This window comes from Oryzias melastigma, linkage group LG1, assembly GCF_002922805.2.
Source record: "Oryzias melastigma strain HK-1 linkage group LG1, ASM292280v2, whole genome shotgun sequence".
Lineage (NCBI taxonomy): Eukaryota > Metazoa > Chordata > Actinopteri > Beloniformes > Adrianichthyidae > Oryzias > Oryzias melastigma.
In genome coordinates, this window is record NC_050512.1 from 16,979,431 (window position 1) to 16,992,221 (window position 12,791).

The 12,791-nt window shown below is 37.1% G+C and overlaps 2 protein-coding genes across 3 annotated transcripts in view; one reads left to right on the forward strand and one right to left on the reverse strand.

The window, feature by feature from the left end:
• Positions 1-714: 714 nt before the first annotated feature.
• Positions 715-8,991, reverse strand: sgms2a (sphingomyelin synthase 2a). 2 transcript variants are annotated; one of them, XM_024289911.1, is made up of 7 exons: positions 8,871-8,991; positions 8,441-8,611; positions 4,998-5,487; positions 3,887-4,004; positions 3,379-3,532; positions 3,004-3,170; positions 715-1,411 (listed from the first exon to the last, which is right to left on the reverse strand). In XM_024289911.1, exons 3-7 carry the CDS (start codon positions 5,444-5,446, stop codon positions 1,226-1,228), a joined length of 1,074 nt encoding a protein of 357 aa, XP_024145679.1. In that variant the 5' UTR covers positions 5,447-5,487; positions 8,441-8,611; positions 8,871-8,991; the 3' UTR covers positions 715-1,225. The 2 variants fall into 2 exon arrangements, with proteins under 2 accessions (XP_024145679.1, XP_024145678.1); XM_024289910.1 differs by having other exon boundaries at positions 8,441-8,624; positions 8,871-8,953.
• A 40-nt stretch (positions 8,992-9,031) lies between these two features.
• Positions 9,032-12,791, forward strand: part of papss1 (3'-phosphoadenosine 5'-phosphosulfate synthase 1) — a 19,495-nt gene continuing 15,735 nt past the window's right edge. Inside the window, exons 1-4 of the mRNA XM_024289909.2 lie at positions 9,032-9,265; positions 10,460-10,574; positions 10,661-10,896; positions 11,046-11,184. Coding sequence (XP_024145677.1) covers positions 9,206-9,265; positions 10,460-10,574; positions 10,661-10,896; positions 11,046-11,184 — 550 coding nt within the window. The 5' untranslated portion in view covers positions 9,032-9,205. The remainder of the gene's footprint in view (positions 9,266-10,459; positions 10,575-10,660; positions 10,897-11,045; positions 11,185-12,791) is intronic.

The window sequence follows — 12,791 nt, forward strand, 5'->3', positions numbered from 1 at the left end:
ATACACTAAAAAAGTGCCCGGTATTTGTGATTACAGAAAAAAAACAAGGCAAAGCATTCAAATTTTTTTATTTGTGGTGAATTTTAACCAATAACTAAAGACTTGTAAAAGCATTGTTGTTGACTTGAATGTAAATTCAGACAGCAGGGAAATATTGTTAATAAAATAATTATGACTGCATCGATGGAGCTGTCAGTATGGCAATGTTTGATTAATAACAAAGGACAAAAAAAGGCAAAATGTAACAGTCATGCCTGCTAAATGTGTCAAAAATACAAACAGTTTTTCTTTTTTGGTCAAAATTCAATTTTTTCTATTCCCTTTTTTAAGTTCCTCCCTATCTGAGACCCTTAACTTTAGTTCCTCTGACTATACACATTCGGGATGTTTTTTTTTTTTTTTTAAAGGAGAAAAAAAAGAAAGAATTTTTTTTTAATTCTATTGTTTTTATCTGTAAAATACAATTTCCTTTTTATTTATGTTAGTTCTTTTCTTGATTTAAAACAAACTGTTGTAATTTGCTTTTATTGCAGAAACAAATGAACTGTCTTTTCCCACAATGTCCACTAGAGGGTGCACTTCAACAACTTAATGGTGACGTTGTTTTTGATGCAGCTTTAAAATGATTTAAAATGTATTTAATTATGTTTAAACTTTATCAAGACAAGCTGATATTTTACAACAAACATACTTTTTTAAAATAAATGCTATACAGTATTTTTATCACTGTTATATTTTATTAGAGAGCTACAACTTGAGTACTACAGTTAACAAACTTATGGCTACTACAAATAACACAAACTCGATGAACTTAAAAGAATACAAAGATGAATTTAAGACAAGAATGGCAGCTTTGGTACAGATACAGATGTTGAAAACACTAAGGCACCTTGTGACTTCAGTACAATATCATACTGAGGTCACACTAAAGACACATCGCAGTTTTTGTAGTATCTATCTAATAAAACGAAGTACTGGAAGAATGAAGCTGCTATGTTGAAATGGAAGTAGTTGTGATACCCAGAGGATCCTTGCAGCACTTTATGTCATAAATAAACCACAGTGGCAAAATACAGATTCTTCATTTTGCTGTAATTCTCTTTGCTTTATCCTATATTCTACAAACGATGAAGTAGGTAGATTCTGGTCCCTGCACATAAGACAATACTGACTGAGTTAACTCCACTCCAGTGGGTCATCAGGCAAAGGTGCTACAGCAGCTGAGTTACTCCTCCCGTGTGCTTTGTACCATGGAGTACTTCTTGCAGGGGTTCTTCAGGCACACAGACGGCCAGGAGAGGGGCCAAACGAAGGAGCACGGCACCGACGTTTGCACGTTCCTCTCCAGGAAGTTAAACAACGGGTTCCACCAGGTGTTGGTGAGATAATTGTTGGGCGAGCATTTTAGGGTCTGTAATGAGAAGAAAAAAATAAAAGTAATAATTTAATCGTAAAAAAATGTTTTAATTGACTTTTAATACAATATAAAAAGGGATAAACACACTTTCAGAGTAATTTGTCAATTTATCGTTTCCTCTGGTGTTACATAAGTAGGTGGTTGCTCTCTAACATGCATTTAAGCATAACTTCAAATAAATTTCCTTTATTTTCTGTTGGCTTATATCATTTTGCTGGTCTTTGTTGTATTTGCTTGGTAAAACAAGTAAATATAGCATTTTTTAATAAAAAATATACAAAAATGTAAAATATGAGATAAATTAAGAGTGGCATGTCATGTCTGGCTCACTCCTCTCGATAAACGTTCTCCTAGCATTAGACAAATAAATAATTTCCGTTGGGCTGAGCCCTGAACATTGATCTATTGCAACATGTTTATCCTTTTTCTTTCTTTGCCAGCTTGCTGGATGACCTAAATTAGCTCAAGCCTTGACAGTCGATCGGATGGCATCAAATGAGACTGCAAGAATATTCTGAAACAACAGGAGTTCAGAGTCGTGATAAAGACTACAAAGTCAAATCATCACCTCCATGCTTAAAGGGTTTGTGCTGATACATTTTTACTGCATGCATGAGACTGAAAATGACTAAATTCTGTCAGCATCATGTCATACGAGCTAAAAGAAGCACCCTGATGTGTGCTGTAACTAAACCCCCAAAAAGGGGTTGACTTTCCTACGAAAAATAACACTCAAGAAGTCATTATCTAGTTGGGTGATGGAGAAACATTCATAGACATAAGAATAAAAAAAATGAAGTATTAACAATTTGAACATATCTGATTTATAACCTAAAACTTTGGGATCAGGCCAAATAAAAAATGAAAAATAAAAAGTAAAAAACTTGGTTTTCCATTTTTAAATGTGCATCATAACGTCTTTGAATAACTTACAAGCTAGTAGTGATAAAACATTGTTGTTTTAGCCCCTAAATGCTGCTTTACTAACGTCACAGACAGCAAGTCTGTCTCAAGTATTTTTAAAATATAACTGCTGATGGCTTAAAGTCAAACTTCAGCACTGAAATTCTTCTCAATGCTGATAATTACCTATTACATTCTGAAGGTTTTGGTGACCATGTGACCCTAAAATGGGCTCAACATGTTAGGAATACAGATGGATGGCCTAATTGACCCTCATTTCTCAGCTTTACTATTTGATAAAAATGTAGACTATATTTTGGTTTGCAACTCGGTGCAATATACTGTACTCTACATATATGTAAACATATTTTCAATTTAAGTCTATTAATAATTGTTTTTCTTCATTAAAACACAAACTGATTGTTTCCCTTTATTGAAGAACAAAATTAACTGTCTTTCCCCACAGTCTCCACTAGAGGGAGCACTTGAACAACTTAATGGGATATCAAGAACGCAAACATTAAAACGCAAACTTTCTAGGGATGAAACCATAAATAGATGGACAAGTAAAGTGTCTTTGAATCAGTTGTAGTAAACTTTGTTGTAGACTTCTAGAAAAAACAGAGCTGTGTGTCATGGAGTTGTGGGTGCACGGAGGGCTGTGTTGGTTTGGGTATCCTCACCTGTAAGTTGGCCATGGTGTGGTACCACCAGAACAGACGGGATGTGATGAAGTAGGCCACAACTACGTCCACGCTGTAGTGCTCGTGGGCCACCAGGATGCAGACCACACCCACAGCACTCAGCAGCCAGCATATGAGATGGTACCACCAAAACGACCGCGGCGAATCTTAAAACATGAGATTTATTCTAAAACTGTTGTTTACAATGTCATTGCAGTACAGTTAAAACATGACAAATACATTGCACTCTCTATAAAAATCAATTTTAGAAGATAATTTTAAACAAACTAAACAAATTGTAAGATATGAAGAAAATTCAGAGGATGAAATCTTACTTTTAAGCTCTGTGTGATGCAAAACTGATAGGATACTCACACTCCTTGATGAACAAGTAGGTGAGGGTGAGCATCACTGTGTGCCCACTGTAGAGGAAGTCTCCACACAGCAGATGAGAGTTTGTCATGGAGAGGCCTCCGCCGGACATCAGCCGCAGAATTCGCTGAAGTTTTGCCTGGGAGTCTCCGTAAAGCTGCCAAGAAATAAAATAAGTTAATTTAAATAGAAAACGGACATTTTAATCGTTTAACATTTTGATATCTTCTATGTGGAGCTCGCCTTTATTGATCCTCAACTTGTGTTTGTCCCTGCTTGCATGATAACGTTACAGTTGTCCCATAAAAGCAGGAAATGAATTGACAACAAAGAATTTAATATATCCTTGTATTAAAAAACACATCACTCAGCAGGGAAAGGCCAAAACATGTTTTAGATCAGACATGGAAGTACCTCAATATCCCTGCTGCACCTAAGGCCAGAAAATACTTTCTTTTCTTTTGGATGAATGTCCAAAAATAATAGCAGATGTTGCTTTAGTGATGCTCACCTTAGGAGCACAGGTCATGTGCACGCCAGGCACAGGCAGGGTGGTGATGTACATGGTCACACAACGGTACAAGTACAGGGTGCCGATGAGGAAGAAGAACCTCCGAAACACTATCGACCTGCAGGTGGAAATGAGTCATTAGTGTGCTTCCACTTCTTTATTGCAGGTTACAACGTTGTCGGTTTGCTTCCAAATCGGAGTCGGGTTTGATGTCATTTTATTTTCTACTTATTCAGTGAAGGGGGCCTCTGGATAAAAAAATTTCTAAGACTTGAAAAAACATTAAGCTTCTGATTTTATTAATTTTTTTTAAAAAAGAATCAAGTATCTGAGTAAAAAGCAGCTTCCACAAAAAAAAATACATTTCTTAAAATAACTATTTTAATAAAACTGTTGTAAATAATGTTGTTGGGATGGTTTTTGAAATTTAGGTTCCCTGATATAGTCTAGATCCTTCTGTTATTCCACTCTATGTAAATTATAGGATGGTGTAAACACTTCGGTTCTTATTTTAGATTTCTGCGTGGTGAAAGTTTAATTAGAAACAAACCAGGCGGAAAATTAAACAGATTGAAATGGGATTTCATGCACAAAATAAGTCAAGTTTCTTAACTGATGATCTCTAAGTGCTGACTCACATTTACGTGTATATATAGAGATTTTTTCTTTTCCTGAAATACAGTCATGATACCAGAGACTTAATTTTAACGGATTAAATTTAAAAAATCAAAATATTAGCCTATTTTTTGTGTTTTGTTTATTACAAAAGTTTATTCTATCATTTTAAAATTATATCTGGATGCATTTAAATGTAAGTATTTTAGAAAGAAGAGGTTTGATAAGTAAAAGACCTACCTATTGAATCAATACTTTTTTCTTTTGACCTAACTTTTAGTCCTTGTGTAAAGTTTAATGTCGTTTTTTGGAGTTTTGACTTGTGTTTGTATCTCAAAGGCAGAGACAAAAAGAATATGTAAATTGCATTTTCCTCTTAACTCACCATCAGGATCCTGGTTGAAAAGTATATGTAAATTTGGTTTTCTGTGTAAAATTGTGGCAAAATAAAAAAAATAAAAAAAAGGCAACAGAAAATGTGTCAAAAGTTTCTTACTTGTATTTAAAGAAAAAGAGCTGGATCATCCAGATGGCCACCAGCAGCATGCCGTTGATCTCTGTCACCGCAAAGGCCCACTGCACCCGGTCGATGTAGTCAAAAAACTTATCAGGAAGAGGCGGGCTGGTCTCTTTCGGTGGGACTCTCTCGTGCACGACGGTGATGACCACGGTCGTCAAGACCAGGTTAAAAGCAGCGTAGAAAAAGGCGATGACCGTCTTCCACCACTCGGCGGGCAGACGGTTGACTTTGGACTCAGGCACGGTGATTTTCACATAGTCATTGTGTCTGCTCATGCCCTTCCGGAAGCCCCTCTTGGTCTCCTCGCCACTCGGAGCGTGGACGGGGCAGGATTTGTTGGTGCCGGGCGCAGCATCATTGTCAATTCCTGGCTTCAGATTGTCGGTGGCAGACTCTCTGGCGTTTCCGAGCTCCTGTGAAGCCATGAGTGTCTGCTCAGTCCGCTTATGGAAGAAACGCTCTTCAGCTGCCAAGAGACAGGAAGCAAAGTGTTAGGTGTTGAAGGATAGAGGATGCTTTTATTACTTAGGTGTATTAAAAGCAAAATAAACAATTTTTCTGTTTTTTTATGGTAAAATAACTTGAAATTTTTAAAAAAATGTGTACTTTGAAGTATTTCTTCATTTCTGGTTGGAAAAAATAAATTCTAAAAAATGTTTTTTTCTGAATATTGAAGTACAAAGAAAAATTATGGATACTTTTTTTCTATTTTTTTTTCACTTTAATTTTTAGGATTTTTTAAACTTAAATTCTTTTTACTTCTATGTCCTTTTTGGAGCTCCGTATAAAAGCGACAAATCAATTTGAAATATTTGCTGTCCTCAGAGTGCATTGTGTCATCAGAGATGTTGACCATTTCACGTCTGAAAGGACTTAAGTACCGTTAACAGCACTGTTAATAGACCAAATACTGCTCTTGGACTTGCAATGCATTACAATTAAAGTCCTCTGAGACGCCACAAATGTTGTTTACTTGCAAAGAAACACAATATCCAAAAATAAAAAAAAGATAGAGCTGGTACAGGGCAGCTCTGTAATGTTTTCTCAGGATGGGTCGCATTTGACAGAACAGTCAAGTTAAAATGCACTCTCACTGAGCAGATTCAATCCGTTATGTAACTGATGGACAGCCACAGTACACTGATTCTGACTACCTGAGTTCATATGTTAATATGGACTAAGATGGAAAATTAAATCAAAACGAACAAGAAGATGAATTAGCTCCATTACAGGGCTGTTTGTGGGGCCGTGTCGTGACTCTGCGTGAGCTAAGCTGTAAAGGACATTTAGGGGAGATGCTGTGTCAAGCTTGCAACACATTTTCGAGATGCACCGATTTGATCCCCGTTTGGAGCCAGATACCTGAAGGAAATTAGAACACGACTGTTTTGTATAATAGTCTGTCATTTTTTATTTTATATTTGTAAACCAAACAGAACACAGCTGATTTCTTGTTACGTTTAGTTGAACAAACACATGTTTTAACATTCACTGGAGTGAGGATGGAGTTAGTGGCTGTTAAATTGATGTGCAGTGTGGCGGCAGGTCAGCATCAGAGTCTGCATTTTGGCTAATTTTCCAGTCCATTCCTCCCTACTGTACAGCGCACAGTCTTTTCCCAGTCGCCAGTGTTCTGAAGGGATGGGTGGTGATGGAAAGCTGGCAGAAAACCCTGTTCAGCATGGTCGCAAGCTGCACTAATGAATAACTCAGCTGCCTCCACACACCCAAGCTATTTCGGGTCTACCAGTTGCTTTTGAGGACTGCGTTTTACTGTGGGAGACACGGTTCTGGGCCCTTCTAAATAACACGCTGCTCTTCCAGCCTACTCATTTTCATCCCGGCATCATGTAGGGCCTTCATCAAAGGGCCAAAAATAAGTTGCACCAGGGGAGGGCCTGCTTCCTACGAACCAGTGACACCCAAAGATAAGCTGACAACAAAGTTGTATCTTCAATGGTAAAGAAGTTTTTTTTTAGCTTTTTAAATACCTACACTAGTTTAGAAAACTGGACATCCTTTTGAAAAAACAACAACCACATAATATGCTTTTTAGCGAACAGGGATCATGATAAATCAACTGTCATGAAGTATTCATAAGAATAAATGCTGCTGTACTTGCAGCATAATACCTTCTATATGGAAATAAAACTGCCAAATTAAAATAAAAAAAAAAACTTGATTCATAAACTTAGTTGCAAAAAAAGTTTTAGGAGTGTTTATTAAAAAAAGGTTAATAAAAATGTTGTTCCTTTTCATTTCTACACAGATAAAAATCTAACTTATGTTTATATTTGTGGCAAGTCTTTTGGTAAATGTAAAAAGAGGTCGGCTAAAATGAAAAAATATATATTTTGTCGTTTGATTATTGTGATAAAAGACTCATAACAAACTTTTTAAGGCCAAAATTGGAGAAAGATGTTCTAACTCGAAGGGACAAACTTCCTGCTTTTTTGCACAAATGGAGGACTTTGAAAACCAATGTTTCCCTTCATTCAAAAAGTCATCGGCCACTTTTGAATGCAAGGTGTGTACCGGCCGGCAGGACCTTAGGGGGAACCACTGCAGCCTAGAAGCAATTAAAAGCCACTCTCACACTATTTAATGTCCACCATTAGCAGAGCGTTTAGCAGCAAAGCCTTGAAAGTAAACCACTTCTGTAAGCATCACGAGGGTTTACAACAACCAAAGACATTGTGTAATGATTTATCTTTAAATCGATAAAAAGTGTTGACATATATGCCATATTTTTGGTTGTTTTCTTGCCTTGTGGAGTTTTATAAACAATTCCTTTAGGTTTACCTGCTTTAATAAGTCACTATTTTGAAAATCTTCAAATATAGTCCGTGAAGCCTCCATCTATTTCTTTAATGTCTGGGTACCACAACCACAAATGATGAGGGATGCTGGAAAGTACTGTCAATCACATGGCTGGGTGTTTCTTTTTTAAATGCCTTACACATATTATAGACTTTGGCACATGTGATGCTTGGACCACAGCCACCTCTGAGTTTACTCTTGGGGTGTAGCACAGTGACCCCACACAGTGTTAAACACAAGGTTGCAGGGTGGGGCAACAGGTTATTCCAAGTCTAAAAAAAGAACTGAAAAAGGAAGAAAATCACAACTAAAGTCGTCCTTTTTCAGTACATGAATACAAAAAACTTGAAAAATTAAGCATTATATAAGAATTATTAATAAATGTTTGAAATTAATGTAAAAAATGGTTAACTATTCGATATTCTTTACATATTATTTTTATGACATTTAAAAGTTGAATATCAGAGTTCATCCACGGACACTTTAGAATCCCGACTGTTATAAACGCATCGCGAATAGGCCAAAAAACGCATGCAAGATTTGTGCATTTTTCTTGTTTTTAATGTATATTTTTGTTTTTGAATGATCCAGAAGCTTACCCTTCCTTGCTCAGGCCTCCTTGCTGTCTCCCCCTGATGCTTCCAGATGCTGCCTGAATGTCCGCCGCTGGCTGCTCTGTGTCACAGAGCGCGGAGCTGCGTGTTGGCTCGGCTCAGGCGCTTCAGGGAGGAGCGCCTCATCCTGGGCTCTCGGCGCGCGCCTCTATCCCCCTGTAATTCACAGCTGTCCTGTAATCAGCGCGTGTGTCGCCCTGTAACTATGTTCGGATGAAATTGCTGCTCCTGAAGGAGGAGTGGAGTTGGCGTGCGGTGTTGACAATTCTGTAGGAATCTGCTCATTCATCATAAGCAAATTCCATCTTTTTTTTTTTTTAACAATACAACTAACAACCGCAAAAAAAGCTAAATAATAGATAATAATAAATTATTATTTTTTTAAATCTTATATTTTATAACTGTACGAATTTACCTGGAATTTTCCTTTCAATTGTAAAACCGCTCACGAATGCAGATCAGTTTAGTCGCCCGGGTATCCGCACTGCCGCTATGAGAAGATGGTGACCTTAAACTGACTTCAGATCAGCTCCTGTCGTCCGAGGTGCTACGTCACAAATGACGTCAGCGCTAAGGAAGTCACGCTCGCTGGTGCACCGGCGCCTCGTTTTGTAGTCGTGGCTTCTGCATCCCCTGCTTTAGAAATCCCACCCGGACTTTTAAATAAAAAAAAACGCATTCGCTTTAGTCTTTTTGTTTCACTTAGGTGCTAATTTTGCTTAAATTAGCTGCTTTCCTCCCTGCTAAGCAATGGAAACGGAGGGTAACTTGAATAAAAAACAGAAGCTAAGCAACGCTGCTGAGAGCTGGGTGAGTTTATTCATTTATGTTAATTATTTTTTCCCCTTCAGATGTGATGATTTTAACAAAATTACATTGTCAACATGTTTGCTTAATTTTAAAAAGCAACAGCTAATGAGCTGTCAACCTGAAAGCAATGCTTTAGCATTTTTAATATTAGCCAGTTTAGCTAGCTGTAGCCTAGCTCCCCATTTAAAGCCCTGTTGGCTAGTTTTTGCTAATTTCACTTAGCTAAGTGACAACTTTTCTGCAGAAGTCAAAGCAGTTCTTGCAAGATGTTATTTTAAAACACTCTGATTGATGCCAGATATGTTTTTAAACAAACATTGACTCAAATCCCGTTAAATGTACACCAAAAATATAATAAATATATGATGTTTTCAGTTGTAATGACCTTGAACAGACAATTATTCGATTTTTAAGAGATTTCTCCATAAAAATATATCTTTGTATGCTCGTACTCCACTTAACCAAATGCTAGTTTTTCCATTTACATCAACATATGTGTTTAAAATAATAAATGAGTGAGTAGAAATCAAAAGTCCTCAGTTGTTATTGTCTCTTCGTGGAGTTAAAACAAAGTACTGCAGAAGCTTGTAACTTATTTTGTGGACATGAAAGGTAGATATATGAGACCTTTTAGGTGAAGTTCTTCTATATAAACATTAAACAGTTTTAGACAAAATGTTAACAGAACAAAACTCAGTTTAAGACTGAAGTTTGCTGATGCACTTATGTTTATAAAGTGTCATAGTGGATTAAACAATTTAAATCCGTTGTTTTCCCTCTTTTTTTAGTTATGGGATTTCTGCATGTGAATTTGTCAGATTTGATTGTTGGAGTTGTGTAAAGACTCCCAGTTATTAATTATTTTGTGGTCATGTAAAGATTCTCCTTCATGATTTTTCACAGATTTCCTGAATTGAATTGAAGCTTTGCTTTGTCATTGTTATTGTTTTGTGTTAGAATGTTTCATTGGCTTGCTTAGTGAAAGAGTAATAAATAAAGAGTAATATAAACGTTTTGTAGTTGAGGTTTTGGCTATTAGAGATTTGCATTATAAAGTTCAATGTATTGTGAATCTGTAAATGGTTCATTTTGGTTACAAAGTTAAAGTATTTGTTGACTTTTCTCATATTTTAGTTTTAAGTTTTGTGTGTTTCTGGATCTCGTGAATTTCAATCTGAATCTGTGATATTCCAGGGAATGCAACGCGCAACAAATGTCACCTATCAGGCTCATCATGTAAGCAGAAATAAACGGGGTCAGGTTGTAGGCACAAGAGGAGGATTCAGGGGTTGCACTGTGTGGCTGACTGGTATGATAACATTACAATGCAAATTTTCCTGCACCCTTATTTAGCTGTTTCTTTACTCATAATGGTGTTGTTTGCTTCATGCTAAGGCTTGTCTGGTGCTGGAAAGACTACAGTCAGCATGGCTCTGGAGGAGTACCTGGTTTGTCACCGAATCCCCTGCTACACCCTGGATGGGGACAATATTCGCCAAGGTCTGAACAAGAACCTAGGTTTCAGCCCAGAGGACCGTGAAGAGAACATTAGGCGGATTGCTGAGGTGGCCCGGCTTTTTGCTGATGCAGGATTGGTCTGCATCGCAAGCTTCATTTCCCCTTACAGCCAAGTGAGTGAATGTGGCATTAACTGTCGAACAGGAGTAATAAATCATGTAAAATGGTCTTTAACTGTGTTAAGATGTTTTTGTTTAACTTCAAAAAACGCAACAGGACAGTGTTTCCCATTTTAATAAATGTCTGGCTGTTTCATTGACAGGATCGGCTCAATGCACGGAAGATCCACGAAGCAGCGGGACTACCGTTCTTTGAGGTTTTTGTAGATGCTCCGCTGGACGTTTGTGAGCAGAGGGATGTGAAGGGCCTTTACAAAAGAGCCAGAGCAGGGGAGATAAGAGGTGACGCATGATTCTGCTTAATGCAAATATTCGTAGCTTGTATTCCAGGTTGTAGATCGGTTCAACATCACAACTAAAGCAGAGAAATGCTCTCAAAATTCCTATTACTTTCAATGACAAGATGGTTTAGATAGAACGAAAAGTAGCTGACAATATTTTGTTTTAGAACAGCATTTAATACCAGAATTATCTGAGCATTAAATAAAAAAATGTTCTTAAGAAGACATTTATGCTAATAAGGATTTTTTCAGGCTGAAAAATATATATTATTAGTAGGGATGCTACAATTCTTGGTTTAAAACCCGATGTATGTTGCATAATGGAACAGATTGTGGGGAAAGTGTATTGTTGTATTCCTGTGTTTGCACGTTTATGTTAAAAGTGTTAAACTCAACACATGTAGTGGGCTAAGTTTAAGAAGGATTTAAGATTTTATGATTTCATTACATTACACCAGGCTTAATATAAGTATACTGAAAGCTTTTTATTTGTAATTACTTATATATTAAAAAAAATATTTTTTTTCTTAATTTTTTTTTCTTTTTTGTTGTTGTTTTGTAATACATAAATCATATATTGAACCGTAGCAAAACTTTAACCCAAAAATTTGAACCGATCTCTAACTTTCAGCAATTCTTATCTGCTAGACTCGTTTGTGTTACCCAACTTCCTTATTTGTTCAACCTAACCTGTTTCACTTGCAAACCTCACTTAGAGGAAATGCTTGTCATCGCTTGTTATTGCTTTACACTTGTAGGGTGACTCATCATCTATTTTTTTTTCTTCACTAGAAGGGCTTTTTTTGCATTAACCTCACAATAACAACAAAAATATTTGTGATCCCCAAATACTAGCTGGCTTGTTGTGGTTTTATAAAGGAAGGGAAATATTGTTAATCTCCTCGTGATTTTTTTTTTTTTACCCCCATCCCACAGTAAAGTGTTTTTAGTACCTGTCAGCACCCTCCTCCCATTTACTCTCCATGCACATCCACACTCAGATCTGCTTTCACCACGCTGGATCTCATTTGTGCTGGGGGAAAGCCCTGAAAGACTTTTTACTTAAGGGTTTAAGATTGCAAATCTATAGACTAGATCACTATCTATTGTGATGTTATCGTTGTGCTGCTGGTTGGGTTTTCATTAGAAAGTGGTTACTGCAGGAAGCAAGAGGTGGCGTGAAAACTTTGAACCTGCACAGCAGCATTCATTTCATTTAAGTTCTTTTACTTTAGTGGCTGGATAGCTCAGTTGAATTCATGCTGGACTGGCGCATTGGAAACTAGAGTTTGTGTCCCAGGGGACACAATGAGCTTGTTCCAGTGTGAATCTCTTGGCAAGACCCTTCATGCTACTGGATCTGGGTCTCCCTTTGCCGGTCCCAGATAAAGTACAAGCTTGGGGAAGGGCATGTGGTGTAAGACTCTACCAAACTAAACGTGGGCATCGGTGAAAGCTGATTCGCTTTTAGTCGAGACTAAAAAGTAAATGTATTTTCCAGTATTTATGTGATAATATTTTCCAGAAAATGATGTCACAACAAGCACACAGAATGGTCTTACATTTCAACCCAGTAGCAATGTTTTTCAAGTTTCCCGATCTAAGCCT